A 23,800-nucleotide genomic window follows, 5' to 3' on the forward strand; every position below is an offset into this window, starting at 1 on the left:
ACAGACCTAAGAGTGGCTATCCTTCAGCAAAAAAGCTTCAAAAACAGACTCCAACGAGAGACTGCTGAATTGGAATTAATTTGCAAACTGGATACAATTAACTTAGGCTTGAATAGAGACTGGGAATGGATGAGTCATTACACAAAGTAAAACTATTTCCCCACCTTATTTCTCCCCCCCACCCCACCCCACCCCCCACTGTTCCTCAGATATTCTTGTTAACTGCTGGAAATAGCCTACCTTGCTTGTCACCATAAAAGGTTTTCCTCCTTTCCCCTCCCCTGCTGCTGGTGATGGCTTATCTTAAGTGATCACTCTCCTTACATTGTGTATGATAAACCCATTGTTTCATGTTCTCTGTGTGTGTGTATATCAATCTTCCCTGCTTTTTCCACCAAATGCATCCGATGAAGTGAGCTGTAGCTCATGAAAGCTTATGCTCCAATAAATTTGTTAGTCTCTAAGGTGCCACAAGTACTCCTTTTCTTTTTGTGAATACAGACTAACACGGCTGCTACTCTGAAACCTATAGAACCATATAATTTGATCATTTATTAATTTCCCTTTTGAAACCTGGAATACAGCCAGAACCTATTAATTTAAGTGTATTTTTTTAAAGATGTTTTAATTTCTTCTCTGAATCTCAGTCCACACTGTCCAGACCAAGAGATAAGGGACAAATCTTGGCCTTTTCCCCTCCCAACACATACCCAGGCTAAAAATGCAATGCCAAGTTAGATCTTTGTAACTTAGAGCTGAGGTAGGGGAACAATTCATTTCCTGGAGGACCCACGCTTTACAACCTTCTAGCTGTTATTAAAAAATAGAGTGTAAAAGCAAGTAATTAAAATGGTCTTTTTAACATTTGTTACATAGTGGAGTCCTTGTAAAAGAATTATGTACCTGAAGTTTCAAACTCTCTGGCCAATTGAATATTTTCAAATTGAAAATTTGTCCAAAGTGAACTCTGAAGTCTGAGCTTATTTGCCGTGTGACGGTCCTCGACACTTCTTTAGTGTTGAAAAGGATTTTTAAAAATACTGAACGTTTTTTTACATCTTCTCGTCTTAAAACTTCTGCCCTGTGAACATAAATTGAACCAAGAGAGATTTTGTGCAAAATATCTTTGCTCTTTGGGGTATTTTATAGGAGTCGGATTACTGAAAAGAAAGCAAGAGAAGAAAACCAAAAATATGCCAATTAATCAATCACTCTATAGAAACATCATTACACAGGAAAACGACTTGGGAATTTCAGTTCCTTTATTTCTCATGCATGCAAAAAGATTTTATAATAAAATGTTTCCTCTTACTGTTATATGAAGAAGCCTCAAGTGGAGATAAAATCTGACCTGTTCATCTAGTGAAAATTCTTTCCCCCACAAATTATAAACATCATCAAAAGCAGTCAGGATCTAAAATATGCTGGCAGTGTAAAAGACGAACAGCAACAGGAATGGTTTATGCTAAAGCTATTTTCTGCATAACCTTGATATGGAACAGTTTAAGAAATTGAAACCCTTAAATAATCTGTATTAAACTGTGAAATACTGACAATGTATAAATTTCTTCTCTCTCTATCTATTGCTTCTCCTATGGTGTCTGAGCACTTTCCACATAACATTGATAGTGACAGTGAAGTTTCTAGTGGATTTCATGGAGTCTTTGACATTTCTCCCTTTTCAAGGATAAAAAGTCTGCTTTTTTTTTTTTTTAAAGATTTAAATAATTTGTAAAGGTTGGTTTCCTTCAGTGTAATTTTTTGCTATTTGTTGACTGGAGGTTTCCCCCAAAACCCCAACAAAACCTCAGTATTGGGCTGTAGTAGAAACAGGAAACAACAGAGGGAGGAGCTGGAGACAACCAGAGGGTCAACAATCTGTAAAAAGTGTGTCTCTACACACTTTACATGGGATGGGCTAGGTTGGCATCTGCTACATTCCATGAGTTACAGATGCAGAGGTGGCTTGCCCTTTAACTTTGGGTTGTGAAAATGATTCTGTCACTAAGTATCTCACCCACAGCCTGAGATAATAGGACTTTGTATATGGGTTGAATGGGGTGTGTGAGAAATTTTTCACATGTGCAACTAGGCCACAGATATTACAACAGCTCATAGTTGTACAGGTGATCGTGGCTCACTGTCCATCTCTAAAGGATTCATGGCCAGTGGATCTGTGCAGTTTGCTGATCCACTGGACCAGGGGCCACATCTGGCCCTTCAGAGGTTTTAATCCGGCCCTTGAGCTCCTGCCGGGGAACGGAGTCTGGGGCTTGCCCCGCTCCACGTGTGCCATGGCTCTGCGCGCCTCCCGGAAGCAGCAGCATGTCTCTCCTCCATCTCCTATGCGTAGGGGCAGCCAGGGGGCTATGCATGCTGCTCCCACCCCAAGCGCCGGCCCCCGCAGCTCCCATTGACCCGCAACCGTGGCCAATGGGAACTGCAGGGGTGGCGCCTGTGGACAGGGCAGAGTGCAGAGCCACCTGGCTGTGCCTCCACATAGGAGCCAGTCAGGAGACGTGCCGCTGCTTCCGGGAGCTGCTTGAGGTAAGCGCCCCAGACCCCTCCAGCACCCCAACCCCCTGCCCCAGCCCTGATCCCTCTCCCACCCTCAGAACCTCTCGGTCCCACTGTCCTGGACCCCAGAGCCCACACTGTCAGCCAGAGCCCTCACTCCCCCACCTGCACCCCAACCCCCTGCTCCAGCCCGGAGCCCCCTCCAGCACCCTGAACTCCTCATTTCTGGCCCCAACCCAGGGCCTGCACCCCAATCCCCAATTCTGTGAGCATTTGTGGCCCGCCATACAATTTCCATGCCCAGATGTGGCCCTCGGGCCAAAAAGTTTGCCCACCCCTGTATTGGACCCACAACACTTCCCTGACACTCCCTCAGCTCATCTACAGATACTCGTCCTCATTCCCACAGGGAGCTGTCACAGAGCTGGACTCCATGATACATAAAGAGCTACCAAAATTCAGTGAATGGCCTCTCGACTTTGCATCTGTTCTTTCTAGTGACAGTGGTAGTCCAATTCTTCCACTGCATGTAGGGTCCTCCTTGGCCACAGAGGAACTTGCAGGACTTTGCCCAATGTTATAAATATATGCAGGATCTTAAATGTGACCTACAAAGGAACTTAATAAAGTTATAACAACTTTAGAAAGAAGATGCTGAACATTCCAATAGCTAGGCTAAGCAAGGTGTTCAGAATGTATTTCTAAAGTTTAATTAATTTAAATTAAATATAAATAAATAAATAATATTCAAACTAAAAATATAACAGAAGATTGATAATGACAAAATAATAAGTACTTGCAGTGTTACAGCTATGTTAGTCCTACAATATGAGAGAGACAAGGTAGATGAGGTAATGTATTTCTGTTGGTGGACGAGAGAAGCTTTCAAGCTTTGAAGACCTGAGAGAGAGAGAGAGCTCTGTGAACCATGAAAATCTGTCCCTTCCACCAAAAGATGTTAGTTCAATAAAATACATTACCTCACCTACCTAAAATTATAAATGACAAACTAATTTGTAGAGAACCATAAATGTCTCAGAGCAATCTTACCTGGGGCACAGATCATTAGGAGTTATACTTCCAGTCAGGCTCAACTCAGGAATTAAAACAGGTTCTCCGGGTTTCCTCCTGATGTTGATAGCTTTTTCTCTAACTTGTTGCTCTACCTCCAGCCTATCAGCCAGCTTAGGAGGGATGGGTTTTACTGGTTCCTCACCATACTCTGACTCCTCTGCTTCTTCTTCCTCTTGGTCTTGACTTTGTTTTATTTTCTTTTTCTTCTTGGTCTTCTGCATATAGAGAATACAGAGTTTTCCTCCAAAGTGTTCTACTTGCAATTGTTTTGACCAAAATATACACTATGTTTAGTTATTTCTGACTGTTCTACTTTCCTTACACATTGCAAATTGTTAGTTGGAAATTACTTTTTATTATTCTTAAAGGATTACATAAAGTTCTCCCACTCTTTGGTCCGACTTCATTTATTCTGCAGCTAGTAGTTCTCTGCATTCATATAGCTAAACAACAGGCTTAAATTGACTATCTCAAAGAATACACTGACAAATTCTGAATTTGCCTGAGTGATCATTGTGAGGCTTTAGATTTTCTCTTTATCCTGTGCCATCAAGTTTGTCCTCTGTTAGGGTTGACAGCCATTCCCAGGATCATACTTGACTCTTTAACTAACATAGGTAAAGACTGACGTAATTACTATTGCAATTCTTCCGGTCCCCAGTGATCCAAAGTACAAGAAACAAAACCCAGATCTCCCACAGATCAGCTGTATTTTCATAGCACAGACCCACAGAAATTCTCCCTTTGACTCCCACATCTAGTCAAACTAGTTGTGCAACTGTTATTTCTAACACGCTTGCTTGCTTGTTCTTTTGCCTTACTCTGCTCTATATTTTTAATCATCTTTCTTCCTTTTAATCTACTCCTTCCCTTTACTCATTTTATTATGCCCACCAAGTTATCTAGAAACTCTTTAGACTATAATCTAAGATATCAAAACTCCAATAATGATAGTAAACTATCAGGATATTTGAGGCTAAAACGGAAACAAAAAACAAAGCACCACAACCCACACAAACCAAAAAAGTGCTCTACTGGCATGGAGTAAAGGTCTGTATACTTGCACCTAACTTTAAAAAAAAAAAAAGGACAGACCTGAGATGGTTGAGGATCACAGATCCTTTTATAATCTCAGCTTCAAACATGTAAGGCCTTGTCTGGTCTGTAGCCTACAGAGATGGTGCTTGCTTATATTTATATAGAAACACCAAAAAATCTATTTTGTAAAAACAAGTTTGACAATAGTTAAGTGAGGCCTGGTAAAATATGAGCAATGTAAAGTGAGACAATTTAGAGGCAGGTTGAAGATAAATTAGGACACAATCCCTGGTTATGCTGTAAATATGTTTTGGTCCAACTGGTTTTTACATGCATTTTAGATAAAATGTTAACATTCTGGAAAATGTTATCTATACTGATAGTTACTGGAATGGTATTTACACAGATATTAACTAAAATGACAATTAATATTAAATAGCTAATGCAAATGTAAAAAATATTTAATTATGTTAAAAAGGTAGACTTAATGTTCATTAATTAAGGGGTATTATTATAATTGATTATAAAAACGGTAGCACACTAATTTTAGATTAGGCACAGCCATCCACCATCAAGGTACCATTAGAGAAAGGACTATAGCCGTTCTCCTCAATTAGGGATTCATCACCCCTAAATGCAGTACTTCATCTAAGAATGAGAGTATAAACAGAGTGTATGGTTATATTGTAATGCTCGTTTGCTGAAATATTTTATATTAAACAGTTTTTAATTTTATCACTTTGTGCCATTCACATTCCTCCACTACTTAAATTTGCTGTAAATACTCTGGAGGCTTAAATAATTCAGTTTGGTTTTATACCTTATTTTTAAGTTACTAATTGGGAACTCACAAATCAAAGGTTACAGGTTCCACTAGGAACGGTTTTTCTCCCCTTCTTCATCCATTCAAAAAGCCACTGCAAAGAACATCCTGGCTCCAACCAATCATCCCCCTTTCTGAATCCTTCAACTGGTGCCCCTTCTCCACTGCATCAAACACTAACTATTTGCCTTCACTTTTAAGGTTCTTTCTGGGTTAGCCTCACCCTACCTATTATCTCTTATATGTTATTGAGCTCCCAACCCCTACCTCTGCTCTATCATCTTTCATTGCCCATACACAAATTTCCCCTTAACACCTTCATGCTTGCTCCAATTACAACCTTTATGCAGAGGAGCAGCTCTCCCAAAAATCAGCATAGCCACTACTGTATCTTCCTTCAAATCTTTCCTTTACAACTCAACTCTGCTATGAGATCTACAAGACACACTCAACAATGACTAGGCAGCTCCTGTGTTGGATTACATTGATCATAATTGTCTTACTGGTATCCTGCATTCCCCCCATCTATTCATTATTTCCACCTGTTGTCTCTCATAATATATTTAGGTTGTAAGCTCTTTGAGGCAAGATTTGTCTTTACATTATGTGTCTGTACAATGATTAGAACAAGGGGGCCCTTATCACTAATGATGATATCTAGGTACTATCATATCACAAACAAACAAACAAAGAACAGAAGGTCCCCAAACCCAGGACAGTCAGGGCAAAGAGTTGCTGAGGAGGGTGTAGCCCATAAGCAGGAATATTTAGAGGCCACCTTGTAGAAGTGCTATTAAGACAAAAACTAAAAGCATCCATCCATCTTTCTCCCTCTACCTTTCTATGCTAATAACCATAACAACATAAAACTGGCACTTCTCAGGTAGATTATTTTATTAATCCTGGGGAGAATGAGTGGCCCTGGAAGAAACAAAGTGATAGCGGTAATAAAAATCATTTGTTATTAATGAAAATACATTAGACAGCTTAGTCACTGCACGCCAATCTTAATTGACAAGGCCCCTATTATTTGACACATGGGTTTCTCCTGAACAGAAATAACTAGTGCCTGAACAAAAATGATAGCTAGTGCATAAGACCACTAAAAGAAGATGCATGGGCGAAGTACAACTGAAATCCTTACACTACTCTGACACCTCCTCCTCAGAGTTCCTAGTGCTTCCCAAAGGAAGTGTGGAGGGAGCAGTGCCATGACCTTTTCCATTCTGGGACCAGAGCTGCCGAGGCTTGCAAAGAGCACACATTGCATTCTTTAAAAGGATAATATTGTGGCTGAACTGCCAGGAAGCTCTGGAAAGTACTGTGGCTGCTCGAAACAATCATCTCTGGCAATCGCAGTTGGTTCCGCGTACCTTGAAATCCCCTCCTCTTGCACACAGCTGTATCTTCAAAGAAGAACAGAGCCCTTAATTTGTATTCTAAGACAAATATTAATGAAGCGCTGAAGAAGTGAAAAACTAGTACATTAGTTCATTGCATTTTCTAGTTTTAAATAGTTATTTGATGTAGCTAGACATTTAGTATTGACTGCCAGTTCCCCAGAAACATCTTGTTGCTTCACTGCTAACTCTGAGAAATATATTCATTTTAACTCCTGACATGACAAGGAAAATCATTCACAATCACAAGGACATGAATTTAACATGCATACAGCAAAACTGTTTAATCTAATGAAACCATTTAAGTGCTGAAATGTAAGCAAAGACGTTTGAAAACCAACATCAGACAAAACAATCACCACTACAGAATAAACTTCTTAGAGAAAGTTTAACTTGTTCTACTCCACTACAGCTATTGCACTTAAATACCACTTATTTAACATAAGTTAATTTAGTAACAATCCTAAACATAAATAATTTACCCAACTGAACTCCATTATACTTAACAATTTGTGATGGCTATACTGATCTTTAAGTTATTTCTACCATAAGAGATAGCTTAAAAATACACTTGGCAATAATTCAATTTTATAGGCTGTGTTGTTTACACAAACCTTTGCCTTTTTCCAAGATTTCCACTCTTGTAGCTCAGTTTTATATTCTTCTATTTTCTTTCCATACTCTTCCATGCATTCTTCTAAAAGTTCATTTATTTCAGCCTGAATTTCTGCTTCATAGATTTTTTTATCTGATCTCTGGTCAACCTCTTCCCTTCAAAACAATTAATTATAATTTACAAATATATTGTACACTATTGTTGGCTCCTTTCATTATAACAAAAATGTATTCTGTTGATAAATGCATTCACATTTAACCTATGCTTTCATGTACAGGTAAGTTTTCAAGCAATTTTCAGCATATAGGATAAAGCAGTATTACTAGGTTATCTTTTTCATAGTTTCTGAAGCTCTAAAAACAAAGCAGGCCTTTGGCATCCTAATAAACTTATTACAAAATAAATTCTATAGGGTCCTGGGCCATGCCAAGGGCTCCTAGGTGCTACAATAATACTAATAAATAACAGTAATAATAATAAATGAAGGACATAAAATTATTCCTTAAGACAACTTTTAATGGTCAGCAGTAATTAGCAATTATTTTTCCTTTGTCTTGCATATTATAATGAATTTGTAATGCTAGTTGCATGAGTGCATAAAATGTGTGAGATATTCTAAGAAGAACAATTTATATCTAGTGTTTAATAATAAGACTTCAAAATGGTGTGAGGCATGAGGTTAGTTTTAAGATTTGTGATAGATGTTAATTAATAGCAGAATGTAACTATCTATAATGAATTAAACAATTCTGACTTTGGACATTATCCTCTAGTAATTTCTCTCAGGTATTGTAATTACTTGTTGTTTAAAAAAAAAATAGTAGCAAGTTCTGGTATCACCTAAAAGCTTATCATTGTGCCTTTTTCATTTTACTTGTGAACTCTCAAATATAGCAATATGCAATAAAATCCCATTGCTGGCACATGAAGTAACAAAAATGTTATCAAAACACACTTTCTCAAATAGAGTTTCATGGGCGTGTTAGTAAACTTCTGAAAGTCACGCAGGGATTTCATTTCTTTCCAAACTTTTATAATAGTCTTCAGCAACGTTCGGTCTTTTTCTTGTTCAGCATCACGAAGTCTTCTGGTTTGCCTATAAATGTATATATATGTACAAACTTAAACTTGCATAAACTTGATGGAACAATAGAGCGAGAACTTATAATACTGAAAAAACACATGGTGTGGTTTTCAATCTAACTGATTACTTCCCTACAATCCAAGATAGTATAACAAACTCAAATTTGAAGATGACAGGATGTGGCTTTCTTTAAAGCTCTGTATTCTATTTTGCTGAATTCTGGACAATGTGACTTTACTTACAGTTAATTATCTTGCACTCTCCATCTCTTATACAAAGGCTTATTAAAGCAATACATTATTAAAAACATTTTAAAGTCAATGTGTGTAAACAGCAACCCAGGAGAATTATACTTCTGCTATGAAGTAATGTAAATCAAGTCATGGCCCTGGAGGATTCGAAACACTAACAAAATTAACAACTTCTTTTGACTTGGAAGGGATATTTGACCTTTGGAACCATTTCTGTCTTCCATTGCATTATTTAAAGGATATGTGAATTGGTATTGCCTTTCCTTAAGCACTTACTTATACACGTATGTACTTCTTGATGACCAGACTAAACATTTCCAATGTAAATGACTATTTAGGATTAACATAATCTTTTATCAACACTGTCCTGGCTGTAACAATTGTCTTTTTTAAAAAATGATATAACCTAAAAGATGATATCTTCCAGGCCAATGGGGCCTACGGGAAGCGGCTTGGGCCAACGGATGTGCTGGCCGCCACTTCCCGCAGCCCCCATTGGCCTGGAACGGGGGACCACGGCCAGTCGGAGCTGCAGTTGGCCGAACCTGCAGACGCTGCAGGTAAACAAACCGGCCCAGTCTGCCAGCAGATTTCCCTGACGGGCCACATGCCAAAGGTTGCCGATCCCTGTTCTATAATATGCTACTTAAAAACCCTCTAAGTTAAGACCTGGATATTCAGTAGCTTATATTCACTACTTGTACTGACTTTGCTTCTGCTTTTAAATATTTTTTTATAGAGATTAAATACAGACCTTCTGAGACAGTGCACTCCACAACCTGTATTGGCAAGTATGATTCAATGTCTTACACAAGAGGCCCATCAATTTACTAATATGGCAAATGAGATCACTGGAAGTGCTGACTATTGAAGCTTGCCACACTTCAGTGATACTCCTCTCAGTTTGCCAGAAGTCCATGGCATGTTTCCAGTCAAGAACCAAAAATGCATCTTCCTTTCCAGTTTGTGTTTATTACAGTGTTGTTTATTTTGCGTTTGTTTTGCTCCATCTCTTGGATCTCTGTGTTAGTTTCCTATGTAACATATATTGGTTTTAATGCATGTGTTACTACGCCCAAGTGGAAACGTCTACATTGCTATTTTTAGCCACACAGCTTGAGCCCTGAGAGCTTGAGTCAGTTCACCCAGAATCCGAGACTTGCTGCCAAGGTTTTTTTGCTGTGTAGATGTACCCTAAGTTTCATTTCAATAATATCTTTAATAAAATGTTTAAGTTATAAAAGATGATTCTTTAAAAATATGCTTAATTTTAATATAATCAGAGCCTTTGCATTATTTTCTTGACACGGGCATATGTAAAAGTTAAATATGATTCAACACTTAAAAGTAGAGTGGCTCAGTGGCATAATGTAAACACCTCCTATTGCAGCAAAAAACTACACTTTATAGCCCTATCTCATATGGTCTGCAGTAACAGCAACATACGAGAAACTAACCAAAGCATACTCAATGAGACCACTGACATCAACCAAAATGAAAGAGTTCTCAGAGTTTAACTGAAAGCATTTCTGCAATCAATTAGCTTCCTAGGGCCAGAAAGGCACAACACACTTTTCAAATCTAAAAGGAAGTCCTCTTTTCTATCCAGCAGTGAAGGATACTACTGATCACTTACTGATATAATGAAATAACATGCTTCCAAGTAAGAACAAGCATCCAAGGGACAAACTGGAGTTCATGAAACAGTTAATTTATCCCATTTCTGTGGTTATCAAGGACCAGTATTTGCAATGCATAAAGACTGAAAAGACTCTTAAAAAAATGCCTTCATGCACATTTGTTTTTGCACAGAAGACACAAATACAAATTGGATTCCACGGCCAATGGCATTTTCTTTTTCTGTAATGTATTTGTTCATAGTTGTCATAAACATACAGCTAAGGGTAGCATAAAATTCCCCTGTAAGGGATTAAGAAGCTCAAATAACCTGGTTGGCACCTAACCAAAAGGACCAATAAGGGAAGAAGATTCTTTCAAATCTGTGGGAGGAGGTTTTGTTTTGTGCTCTCTTAGTTTTTCCTACCCTGGTCCCTCTCTGTCCAAGACAGAGCAACAATCTCCTAAAACCCTGCCTGAAATAAGCATCCAAGATTACAAAAATTATAAGTAATAGCAAGGAAATGTGTTCGCTTATCTTTTGTTTTAACTTGTGAATTTTCCCTATGCTAAGAGGGAGGTTTATTCCTGTGTTTTCTGTAACTTTGAAGTTTTGCCTAGAGGAGAATCCTCTGTGTTTTAAATCTTATTACCCTGTAAAATTACCTTCCATCCTGATTTTACAGAGGTGCTTCTTTTACTTTTTTCTTTATTATAAAGTTCTGCTTTTAAGAACCTGATCGGTTTTTCGTGTCCTAAAAACCGAAGGGTCTGGTCTGTTTACCTTGTTCACCTATTTGGTTGTATACTATTCTCAAGCCTCCCCAGAAAAGGGGACAAAGGGGCTTGAGGGAATATTTTTAGGGGAAACAGGAACTCCAAGTGGTCCCTTTCCTGAATCTTTGTCTAACTCACTTGGTGGTGGCAGCAGAACGTCCAAGGACAAGGAAGGATTTGTGCCTTGGGGAAGTTTTTAACCTAAGATAATAGAAATAAGCTTAGGGGGTCTTTCATGCTAGTCCCCTCATCTGTACTCCAGAATTCAGAGTGAGGAGGGAACCCTGACAATAGTAAATAAAGTCTAATGTGGCACTGAAAACCAGGTGAGATCTTTAATTTATCCAGTTTTACAGACAGGCTGACTGAGACAGAAGTCAAGTGATTTTCCACACATTCTCACAACGAGTAAGCATCCCAGTATGAAATCAATTTTTTTTTTTTTTTTACGCAGAACCCTTCTGATTCCTAGCTGTAATCTGATCTCCAACCACTAGCATAGCGATCACCATTAAAAAGTCAACACTAACCAACACTCTGATATTTAGGATACCATCATTAAGTCATAATTATAAGTAGAGGGAAATACTGTAATCTCTCAGGTACAATAGTATCGTAACTGCTGGCAAATGTTAACTATTTAATGGTGACCACGGTACTTTCTCTACTTCTGTTAATGTATTCAATAGATTCAGAAATCCTAGGAATCTTTTATTGCGAGCTAAGCATTAGGTAATTAAAACTATAGCATTAAATATTTTAATTAAAGGAGTATAATTTAAGAGAATTTAGTATTTAGACTAGACCGTGGGATTACACAACCACACAGATACTCTAGGGTTTTCCTTTCATAATCAGCAGGCATTTTTTCTACCTGCGGAATAGTCACTAAGGATTAATCTTGCCATTCACTGCATGCAAGTGAACCCCTGTGCCCAAATGCAGCTTCGTTGACTTCAGTAGGATTCTGTGTGGGTAGAGGGATGCACTCTTATGCTAGATCAGGGCCTAAGATTCAATCCTGCTATGAGCTCCATGCAGGCAGGCTCTTACATCTGCAGAACGCGCCACTAATTCAAAAACAAAAAAGTGTATAAATTCTTAAGGCCCAAGAGTTCGACCTGAGAAGTGAGTGCTGAATGAGGTCTTTAGTTAGTAAGTCTTCAACTATATAAAATAAAGTCCCCCTCTGAATTGAATTAAAATTGAATTTGCCACAATTAGGCCAAACAGGAGGGAATAACAGCTGTTCCCAACTGATGACAGATACTGCTGAGATGTTGACAATTCTGTCAGAAAACCAGACATGTTCCAAAACTTTTTCCAGAAATACGTTGTTCCTTTAGGAGCAATAAAACATTCACAGATTTCACTAACACATTTTAAAAATCATTCTTTACAACAAGCAGAAGGAAAATTTACCATTTAACTCTGTATTATCACAGGCTAAATAAAAATTATATAAATTTTGCTTGTAATAAATTGGAGACTGAAACCAATTACATCTAAAATTAAGTCCCCACAAATGGGGGTGGGGGGAATGTTTAGTACACATGAAAAGTGATGGCTTATTTGACTCCACATAAAAAATGCCAAATTGACAGGCCTGTAGACTGAAGTTGTCTTTTTTATCAACAAAGCACTAGTGACATCAGTGCACATTTCCCTCACACCTTACCAAATTCACCACATAAAAGGAATTAAGAGTGAACATTACAAGAATTTAGTGCAGTTTAGCTTATGTCTATGAGGTCTGTATGATCTAATACCACTTGGTCTCTGATTCGGGTTTAGGCTCTTAGAAACCTCACATGCTTGACAATGAGCTTTACTCCATTGGGATGTAATGTACTGACTACATGCAACACCAGCCTCTGTTACTACATGTAACACCAGCTGGAATCAGACTTGATTATGTTTGTAATTAAATTGCTCTCTAGTAGTTGGCCTACAAGAAGAAAAATCCTTAGAGTAAAACTCCCACTGACATCAATGGAGCCAAGATTTCACCCTTATTGCTATAAACTGAGATTTTCCACAAGTGGAAGAAATCTGAATTCTCCATACTGCATAGCTGTAGTGTAGTTGACAATTGTAGTGTCTGTTGTTTGTGGCTATTAATTTTTTTTACAAGAACACAGTAAAGTTAACAGTGAAAAACAGCATAACAATAATTTCATTACTTGGGTTTCCAGAACTACTATTTTCAGTAACACAACGGAATGCTGGGAAGAAGGGCACACATCATGCATATTAAATCTGTATTACTTTGAAACTTCATATGCATTTATTAATCAAGTTAATGGATATGGTTGTCTGGTGCTTTATATAAACTTCAGGTTATTCACCAACCAGAAAAAAAACCAACATAAAATTAAAATGATTTTTGGAATGGAATGGAATGTAAAACACTACACAATCTGATTTTGTCTACGTATTTCTTTATTAGTAACCTGGGCTGTTTACTTCACATGCACTAATACTTTACCATGAAGTGTCAAGTTTGGCATGGTTTTATAGTTCTGTACATGTGCAGAAATAAAGAAAAAAGGAATAAAATTCTGAAAAAAAGTGATCTAATGAATCTCTACATACCTGATTTCAAATTTATATTCAGTTACGCTCTGTTGTGCTACAGGGTTAGGGACATTGGTTCCACTGTTGTCCAAACTAATCTTTACAGCATTCCTCAGAGCATGCAGCTTAAACAAAAAGCAAAAACAAACCTACAATTCATAGATGGTTTTAAAATTTATGGAGGAAATGTACTGCACACCATGTAACCTGAAATGAACCAGTTAGCCTTGTATGATAGGAAACGGCTACTCCAAAAACGTAATTGGAAACAGATTAAGGATTTACTTTCTGCACCCACTTTGTATCTCCTCAAATTGATGATTTCAGAGATTCATGAGTGAAACCGAAAACTACAGAAACCTCACAGATCAGTATTCATGGTTCAACAGTCATGACAGGAGTGAACTTGAAACAAGGGCAATGGAACTGCAATCAAATATAGAAGAGGATCGCTTTTACTTATCTATAGAGTGATGAAACAAGCACTTAATTGCTTGTAAACATTTTGTCTACAGTGCATCGCCTTGATGGACAAAACGTTCTATGATCACTACTCAACTGAAAAAAAAGCAAACTTTAAATAGCAAAAAAGGCTAAATATATCAATGTGGCAAATAAACACACTGTGAAAAATCTGTTCAGGATTTAAATCTAACCAAATATATTCAGCAGAAATGCAAAAGTATCCATTTACCTTCCCTCCATTGTGCTGGTATCTAAGCACCTCACAAAAATTCATTAATTTTTCTTCACAACATCCAGAGAGGACAGGGAATTATTGTTACCCATATTTTACAGATAGAAATCTGAGGCATAGTGAGATTAAATGACTTGCTTGATGTCACTCAGATAGGTTTTGGCAGGCTGAACTAAATCTGAGTCCCCATCTAGTGACTTAACTACAAGACAGTTCTTCCTCTCAAATAAATTTATTCTTTCTGGTGTTTTCTTTCACCCTAATCTTGACAATGGGTAAAACTACAGTAAGCATCAGTTTGATAATTTCAGATACAGAACTAAACAAGAATGGGTCAAGCAATTCCTATTTTCAGTTGACTGTAACTTTCTCAGATCATTATTCTGTAGCTTAAATTTCTCATGCTTGATCTTAAATTTTTTCATTCTCACACCTGGAATAACTTCTTATACCCCAATGTCTTCATTTATTACACCATCAGGTTTTGGTGATAAATATATTAAGTGTGACAATATATAAATAAAATCAGAATATTTAGCACAGATCTAAAGCTGGAAACTGGATTTTTATTTTAATGGAACCAAGTATTTATAAACATGACTGTTTTCCTTGAAAATGTCAAGGTAAGAAATTCTTGTCAATACAATGGAAACAAATAATAATTGTATTCCTTTTCACCTAAAACTGAGACTAAGCTTCACTCACCTTTCTCCATCTTTGTATGCTGTTTTTCCCTTTCTGCCTGTCTGAGTCACTGTACACAACTCGGTAAAGCCATATCTTTAATCTACCATGCACTGCAAAACATTTTTGATACTCTGTATAAAGGATGCTATGTAAATTCTATTGTATTATAACAATTATACTGACTTGTATCTTGGATCCCTTTAGAGAGCCCATTTTAAATAAATAACCTTAAACAGATCGGTCTGAACTGAACATGGAGTAATGTTTCACTATGCTGTTGGACACATTTTAATCAGCTTTCAATTGAAATTCGTTTGATCTGATGTTAAACAACAAACATTTGGGAGGAGGGTTAAAACTTTATAGAAAAACAGGATTATTTTCAACAAAATATATTATTCATGGCACAAAGCTAGAAGTTACATTGCTACATTTTTAAGACTCAAATTCAGTTTCAACCTTAAACTAGCTACTGAGTATCTCAACACGCTAGAGCATACAGTGAAAATACCTTATCTGTAAGGAGTTTGGTAAGTTTTTGCTGTCTTCTTGCTAGATATTGATCATACAACTGAGCCAGTTTGGCTGCCAGAACATGTTCACGGCTAAAACATGGATGATGGGTGAATATTAACCCAGAAATATCAATGTCCAGTTGAAACTGTCCCTGAGGATCCCCAGATCCAACCACATATTGGTTGGCATGCATAGGTTTTATTGCCTGAAATAAAGAAAAGAGTGAAATATAATATTCTGACGTGTTAGCATTAGCGCTTGTAAAGATGGTCATCTGACAGGTAATAACCCACTTGTCTATACCTAATCATAATGTGCCTGTACCTGAGTCTTTAAATAGAAAAATGTATCTTGTTTAATCAAAAAATTCCTTTATTTAAGAATCCAGATCTACAGACCTACCAACAGATCTTTTACACTACACTGTAAAAAACAAAACAAAAACACACACAGAACCGGATCTGTCCATCAATGGCAAACTCACCTGAAGGTCCTGCTCAGTAACTTCAATTACCCTAGACTAAAAGTTACATGATAAATATTACCCTAGCAAAACAGTACTCAAGAATAGGAATAAACCCAGTGCAGAGCAAACAGGCACAGCCAAACTAGTTAAATAGACACATATGAATACAATTCAATTGCATCCCAATCAACATAGGATAGATTGAATCTGTGGATCTGGAGTCTTGAAAAAAGGAAATTTTCAGCTAGCAAGAAAAATTCTCCTATTCGTAAGATCCTACTTAACTTGTGATATTGTGGATTCCGCAATATTAGGATTCCACCACTATTTTGACATGCGAGCCCTGCTGGGCGCAGGGCTGACAGTGGGAGCCCCATGTTCCTGCTGTCAGCCCCAGACCCCAGCTCTCAGCCCTGGGCGGACAACAGCAGGAACCCCCATTATCAGCCCTAGGCGGCTAACAGTGGGAGCCCCTGCTATCAGCCCTGTGTTCCTGCTGTCAGCCCCAGCCTTCAGCCCTGGGTGGACAACAGTGGCAACCCCTATTCTCAGCCCTGGGCAGCTGACAGTGGGTGCCCCTGCTATCAGCACCATGTTCCCACTGTTAGCCCCAGGTGCCCGACAGCAAGAGCCCCAACTCTCAGCCCCAGGCGGCTAACAACGGAAAATCATGGAAAAATAATAATGGACTTTATTGCCACTAATAAGGTTCATTATTACTTTTCTTCAATTTTCCATGGCTTTTCTGCAACTTAGCCGCATTTTTTTGATAATCATCCCACAATTCAAGTAGGGCCTTACCTATTCGCCATCAAATTCATGTCCACAGAACCAGTATATGGATCTCAGTGAACATATGCAGGGAAAACCAATTGGCTGCGTTACACATTTCCTTATAAGGAATATTCAACCCAGGAAACTGCCATGACTCTTAGGAAATAAGCCCAGATGGAAGAGGCAGACCTTATTCTGTGGGCCTCCGAAATGGCCCAGAGGATCCACCCTGATACAGGCTTCTACCCCTTTAATGCTGAGTGACTTACAACAAAGAGGGGCTTAGAATTCCTAAACAACTTGATGTGGCCAATATCAAGTGCTTGGCAGCTTCTCTTTGGGAAGAGGAAATAGCTTCAGGTAGAAAGAGAAAGCACCAAGGAATTCTCCTTGAGTTCAAGGATGAACGCTTGAGATGCCAAATAGCCAGCAGCCTTCAAAGTGAAGTAGTCTGACTCTGAACTGGAGATTTTGCTCAGACTGCGCAGTGAAGGAACCGTATGGAAAAGCTGGAATTGAGAGCAGGAAAGCCCACAAAATCTATTCCTGGTCAGCTGGTTTGGGGTGTGCTCTGCTTTTCTTCTGAAGGAGTGGCTTTCCCTCTAGTTATTTTGGTATGACCAGGAGAGGTGAAAAGGCCACTTTGCTTCCCCATAATGCTGCAGAGAAATACTAGTGTTAGTCAGGCCCAGTGAGATCTGTGATTTGAGTTCAAGGGGAAAGGACATTAGGGGCAGTGTTTTGGACCTCGCATCCCCCTACCTCTGTCTACCATGTCTTCTAGGGGATTCCGCTGCTTCACAACAGCCTTCCACAGCCCAAAGGGAAGCAGGGATGGATGATTAGATATTCTTCATAGTAAAGCAATTGCAACCAAGACTGGCAGAAGAGCACAATGTGCTCCTTACTGGCCTCAGCTGATCTCTTCTTAAGAGCTTAATGCTGGGATGACTGATCAAATATTCCATGTACAAGTACCATCACAGCTGGATGGTGATGGAATGCAGCTTGCAGCCTCTCTGTTAGTGCCACGAGGACTTCAGCTGCTGCACTGCTCCTCTCCAGGCATAGTGACAGGGACCAAAAACCTCTGGCCTGGCCGATCATTATGCCCTTGCTACCGCCTGACAAAAGTTGACACAGCTTGAAGTATGTGCACTTGAAGTATGCAACAAAGGTCTCCAGCGCTGGACCAGATGAGCATATGCTTTATCTTCTCAACAAGCTTATTCACCATCTTATATAGCTGTTCTTACCAGGCAGAGTTCCTCAGGAAGGAATAATACACTGGTGATGCTCCCTTTTTGGGCAGAGAATCAAACCTGAAATCAATTCAAGGATTGTAGAGGACAAGAGCCCTGGTTTTCTTACATTTTTCTTTTATTTAATTTGATTTTCTTTGGTTTGTCTTTGTTTCAGCTCTGCAGAGGGAGAGATACTGGATAAAATTTTCAAAAGGCCATAAGTGACTTTGGAGCTGAAGTCCCATTGTCAAAAGTGACTTGGACACATATGAGCTTATGTCTCACCAAAATTCAGCAGGACTTAGGCTGCTAAGGGCCTAAGTTTTTTTTGCAAATGAGAATTAGGCATTTTTGCAATTTTACGTAGTCAACATGCCTGCACTGTGGAGGCAGAATGGAAACTGGAAAGGATCTCCAGATGAGCCTGGTTAATCCTCTCCTGCCAATAAAGTGCAGATTTAGTTTTGCCTCTTTCTGCAGTGCAGGTCCATTAACAGACCTGTGGAACTATATTTAATGGAGAATTATGCATTTGTAATTGTCACTAGGACCAGCTGATGAGCAACTTTCAGACTGGTATTGCAGCAGCAGCCAGGGCCAGCTCCAGGCACCAGCGAAGGAAGCAGGTGCCTGGGGCAGCCAATAGAAAGAGGCGACACTCCGTCAGTTATTGGGGCGGCACATCCGGGTCTTTAGCGGCGAGTCCTTCATTCCCTCCCTTCCACTTCAGCGGCACTTCAATCGGGGTTTTTTTTTTTTCCCCCTTTTTTTTTTTTCCGCTGCTTGGGGCAGCAAAAAAGCTGGAGTCGGCCCTGGCAGCAGCTGGAAGAATTCTTAGTTCACAGAAGTGGTAGCCTTGTTATATTCAGGGGTCGGCAACCTTTCAGAAGTGGTATGCCGAGCCTTCATTTATTCACTTTAATTTAAGTTTTCGTGTGCCAGTAATACATTTTGACATTTTTTAGAAGGTCTTTCTCTATAAGTCTATATATTATATAACTAAACTATTGTCGTATGTAAAGTAAACAAGGTTTTCAAAATGTTTAAGAAGCTTCATTTAAAATTAAATTAAAAATGCTGATCTTACACCACCGGCCCGCTCAACCTGCTGCCAGCCTGGGGTTCCACTGGGGGCATGTGAGGGGGTGCAGGAGTCAGGGAAAGAGCTGTGGGGGGACTGGGGGTGTGGGCTAGGGTTGTGGGGGTGCTCCCAGCCCACTGCCCTAAGTGGTTCAAGGCAGGGGGCCGGATGGGATATGCCCTGATTCCACCCCCCGTCCCCACCTCATCTCCGCCTCCTCCCCAGAGCAGCGAATGCTTTGCGGCTCTGCTTCTCCCTCGCTCCGCAAGGGCCATCAGCTGATCAGCAGCAGGGAGGGGGGGGGCAGGAATGCAGCATGCTGGGGGAAGAGGCGGGGGAACTTGTCTGCTCTGCAGCAGCAGCCAGCAGGACCACGCTTCTTCAACCTGCCCCAGAGGAAGGGAGGGGAGGGGAGGGGAGGGGAGGGGGAGAGGGAGAGGAGACGATTGGGCTGGGGTGGGCAGGATTTTTAATGGCACGCTGCTGTCTGCCGGGGTCCCGGCCTGGGTTCAGCAGCGGGCTGAGCAGGGCTGGGACTCGGCAGGCAGCAGCGTGCCATTAAAAATCAGCTCGCATGCCGTCTTTGGCATGCGTGCCATAGGTTGCCGACCCCTGTTCTAATGTGTCATGGTTTCTCCAAAGAAAGAAAGAAAGTTTTAAGAAATAGAGTCATTAAAGTGAAACTCAGCTTGTTTGAATCTGTCCACACTAGATTTTTTTTTTTTCTTTGCACAAGTGTAGCTACACCAATGCAGCTTCACGGTGCAAACTCCTAGGCTAGATGTGCTGCACCAATGTAAAAAAACACTTGAACTGGTACAGCTTAACCCAGTGCAAGTCACTTTTTACATAAGGGCAACACTTTTAGGGGTTTGGACTGTCTAGCCATAGCAGTGTAAGACACCCATTGTAGACAAATCCTTGAATTAGTCATTACATTTATTACATTACATAGTTATATACATTACATTACATTACATAGTTAAGGATTCCCGAGTATATAGTACCCAAAATGGCAGATGAAATTTAATTTTGAGAAATGCAAAGTAATGCACATTGGAAAACATAATCCTAACTATACATATACAATGATGGGGTCTAAATTAGCTATTACCACTCAAGAAAGAGATCTTGGAGTCATTGTGGATAGTTCTCTGAAATCATCCATTCAATGTGCAGTGGCAGTCAAAAAAGCGAACAGAATGTTGGAAATCATCAAGAAAGGGATAGACAATAGGACAGAAAATATCATATTGCCTCTAAATAAATGGTATGCCCACATCTAGAATACTGCAGGCAGACGTGGTTGCCCCATCTCAAAAAAGATATATTGGAATTGGAAAAGGTTCGGAAAAGAGCAACAAAAATGATTAGGGGTATTGAACAGCTTCCATATGAGGAGAGATTAATAAGACTGGGACTTTTCAGCTTGGAAAAGAGGCGACTAAGGGGGGATATGATAGAGGTCTATAAAATCATGAGTGGTAGAGAGAAAGTAAATAAGGAAGCGCTATTTATTCCTTCTCATGATCCAAGAACAAGGGGCCACCAAATGAAATGAATAGGTAGCAGGTTTAAAACAAACACAAGAAAGTATTTTTTCCAAGTAACACACTGTCAACCTCTGGAACTCCTTGCCGGAGGGTGTTGTGAAGCCAATAATGGGGTTCAAAGGGAGCTAGATAGATTCATGGAAGATAGGTCCATCAATGGCTATTAGCCAGGATGGACAGGAATGGTGTCCCTAGCCTCTGTTTGCCAGAAGCTGGGATTGGGTGACAGGGCATGGATCACTTGATGATAACCTGTCTGTTCATTCCCTTTGGGGCACCTGCCATTGGCCACTGTCAGAAGACAGGATACTGGGCTTGATGGACCTTTGGTCTGACCCAGTATGGCCATTCTTATGTTCTTAATACAAAATGGTGTCACAGTTATGGCATATATGAAATGCAACCTACCTTTCTATACAATGTTTCAAGTTCTGGTTCTATGTCTTCCTCCAATGAAAATACTGGAGGTCTCGTAGAAGATTGTTTAATTGGACTAGGCAATGCTAAGAGTTTGCCATCATCTCCAAACCACCTTTTCCCCTATGAATAATAAAAGCGAGATAACATTTTTTGTAACTTTCATATGGGAATGACTTGCAATTATACTATTATTTCAGAAAATAAGATCCCACATTTCAGGAGACACTTAGCTTTTAAATCTTTTTTTTTTTTAAGCAAGCAAACAAGCAAAACAATTTAAGCATGAGTAACTTGTGAATGGCGTCCCCCCATATGTTTTAGTTGATTCAAACAGAAAATTCTGAGTATACTGCAGTCTACTGACAAGCCCCAGGCCCAAACAAGATACATCTAAGGATCCTGCCTGAACCCTGCCAATCCTACAATTTTTCTTAATTTCCCAACACTGCACATTTTAAGAAACATGCTAAATGTAGACAAGGCATATGATGCAAACTGCATGCTTGTTGATACAACTAAAACTACAAGAAATTTCATGGCTAGGTCCATCAATCGCTATTAGCCAAGATGGTCAGGGATCCAATCTTGTGCTCTGGGAGTCCCTAGCCTTTGAGTGCCAGAAGCGGGCAGTGGACGACAGGGGAAGCATCACTCAATGATTACCTATTCTGTGCATTCCTGCTGAAGCACCTGGCATTGGCCACTGTCAGAAGACAGGATACTGGGCTAGGTGGACCATTGGTCTGACCCAGTATGGCTGTTCTGTTGTTCTTAATCTGTCTAACCAAGATGTTATGCAAATCTTAAATGAAATTTTATAGTGCTCACTTTTGATTTACTTTAATTTTCTAATAAATAACAACAATAACCAGCTCTTACATAACACTTTTCATCAGCAGATAGCAAAGCACTTTATGAAAGAGTTCATCATCACTATCCCCATTTCACAGTTGGGAAACTGAGGCACAGAGCACTCAGTTTGGGTGGGAGGTACCTGGCCTGAAGCACTCAGTTGTTGCCAATTCCCCCAAAAATGCTTGCTTTCTAATAAAAATCTTCCAAAATTCTGATGCTGCTCTCAGACTGGTTTTTTAAATGTGTGTGTCCCATATGCTAGTGTGATTATTAATGCTTCACCTGAAGGGTAACAAAATAAAAAAGTAAAACATCATAAGGAAAGGGTCTGAATTTTGAACACTCCTGTTTGTGACATAAAAAGAACCTGAAACCGACACTGGTAATAATGTAATGGTGACTTACCTGCTCCTGTCTCAGTATTCTGTTCTCTAGAATATTTTGATTAGATAGTGACACAATGGGCCTCTCTCCTGTGTAAAGACCCTCATCTTCTAGGTACCTCGGCTGCATGTTTTCAGGCACCTTCTGAGACATAGGCACTAAAGAGCAATCAAATATTCAAATATGCAAGATATTTTATAACTGGAGATATAATTTATCAGCTTTCTAAGGACCTATAGTGCTTTTTAAAAACTATCTTGATATTTTGCTGCTACAAAGGGAATACCCTAAAAAAGCTGTCTGTGAAATTTGCCTGATGGCAATAACTAATATTGTTTATGTACAGTACCAAAGCAGCTCTTTCCATATATTTCCATAATAAGGACAGATGTATAATATAAATTTACAACAACATTCTACATATTTATTTATACTTAAAGTAACTTAGTTTTAATGAATAACATAAAAATAATTACTATGCTAATTAATAAGTGTTTTTTGGTTTTGTGGTGATGGTGTTTGTTCATTTTTGGGCATTGCCCGCATTATTTCCCAAGAAAGCTGATTCATACACTCTGAGGCATGAACTCAAAACTTTCTAGATAGCAGCACCCACTCGGGCTGTACACGCATACTATGTTCTCACACCTCAACTTTCTATACAATGGGGTATATATATATATCGGGGTGTATATAAGGAGCACAGGTCTAATTATCACTCTGTTTTCTCCATTAAATCAAGAATATAGTCGCCAACACTGAGGCAACTGGAAGCTGAAGCTGTCTGACGCAAAGCGCCCAGAACTGAGAACTCGAGAATACTAACATCGAAGATGTTGACACGGAGAAAGATCTAGATACCAATGCTAGCACATACTGGTTATGGGTTAGAGAAGAGCTGAGAGACCGATGGCTCTATTTCTTCTTCCTCCTCCTTCATAGAATGAGGCTGGGAAGCAAAAGCTTTTGAGGACTTGGCAGGCCTAGTGAGTGGACTTGGCAATGGCTCCTGCCTCAATGCTTGATTTTGGGAAACACAACCACTAAGTTAGCAAGCTCCTAAGGTTGCTTAGTGTGATTCTCAGCAAGTCTAAGGGAGAAAACAATTGAGGACAGTTGGCAGTTTTTCCAAGAGACATTATTAAGAGTACAAGAGCAAACTATCCCACTGCGAAGGAAAGATAGGAAGTCTGGCAAGAGACCACCCTGGCTTAACCAGGAGATCTGCAATTATCTGAAACTCAAAGAAGAGACCGACAAAAAGTGGAAACTAGGTCAAATTACAAAGGATGACTATAAACAAATAACACAAGTTTGAAGGGACAAAATTAGAAAGACCAAGGCACAAA

General features: G+C 39.4%; 1 protein-coding gene across 6 annotated transcripts in view; it reads right to left on the minus strand.

Moving 5' to 3' along the window:
* The window catches only part of CC2D2A (coiled-coil and C2 domain containing 2A), a 136,379-nt gene that overhangs the window by 83,548 nt on the left and 29,031 nt on the right, over positions 1-23,800 (minus strand). For 4 of the 6 annotated variants that reach the window (XM_043514124.1, XM_038398470.1, XM_043514125.1 and 1 more), the window contains 8 exons: positions 22,473-22,609; positions 21,201-21,332; positions 15,670-15,879; positions 13,793-13,899; positions 8,424-8,564; positions 7,467-7,623; positions 3,568-3,806; positions 904-1,081 (listed from right to left, as the gene is read on the minus strand). In XM_043514124.1, coding sequence (XP_043370059.1) covers positions 904-1,081; positions 3,568-3,806; positions 7,467-7,623; positions 8,424-8,564; positions 13,793-13,899; positions 15,670-15,879; positions 21,201-21,332; positions 22,473-22,609 — 1,301 coding nt within the window. Of the gene's footprint in view, positions 1-903; positions 1,082-3,567; positions 3,807-6,825; positions 6,859-7,466; positions 7,624-8,423; positions 8,565-13,792; positions 13,900-15,669; positions 15,880-21,200; positions 21,333-22,472; positions 22,610-23,800 lie in introns of all 6 variants that reach the window. The other 2 variants (XM_038398469.2, XM_043514123.1) reach the window with 1 other exon arrangement.

The sequence above is a fragment of the Dermochelys coriacea genome, chromosome 4 (assembly GCF_009764565.3).
Source record: "Dermochelys coriacea isolate rDerCor1 chromosome 4, rDerCor1.pri.v4, whole genome shotgun sequence".
NCBI classification, from domain to species: Eukaryota; Metazoa; Chordata; order Testudines; family Dermochelyidae; genus Dermochelys; species Dermochelys coriacea.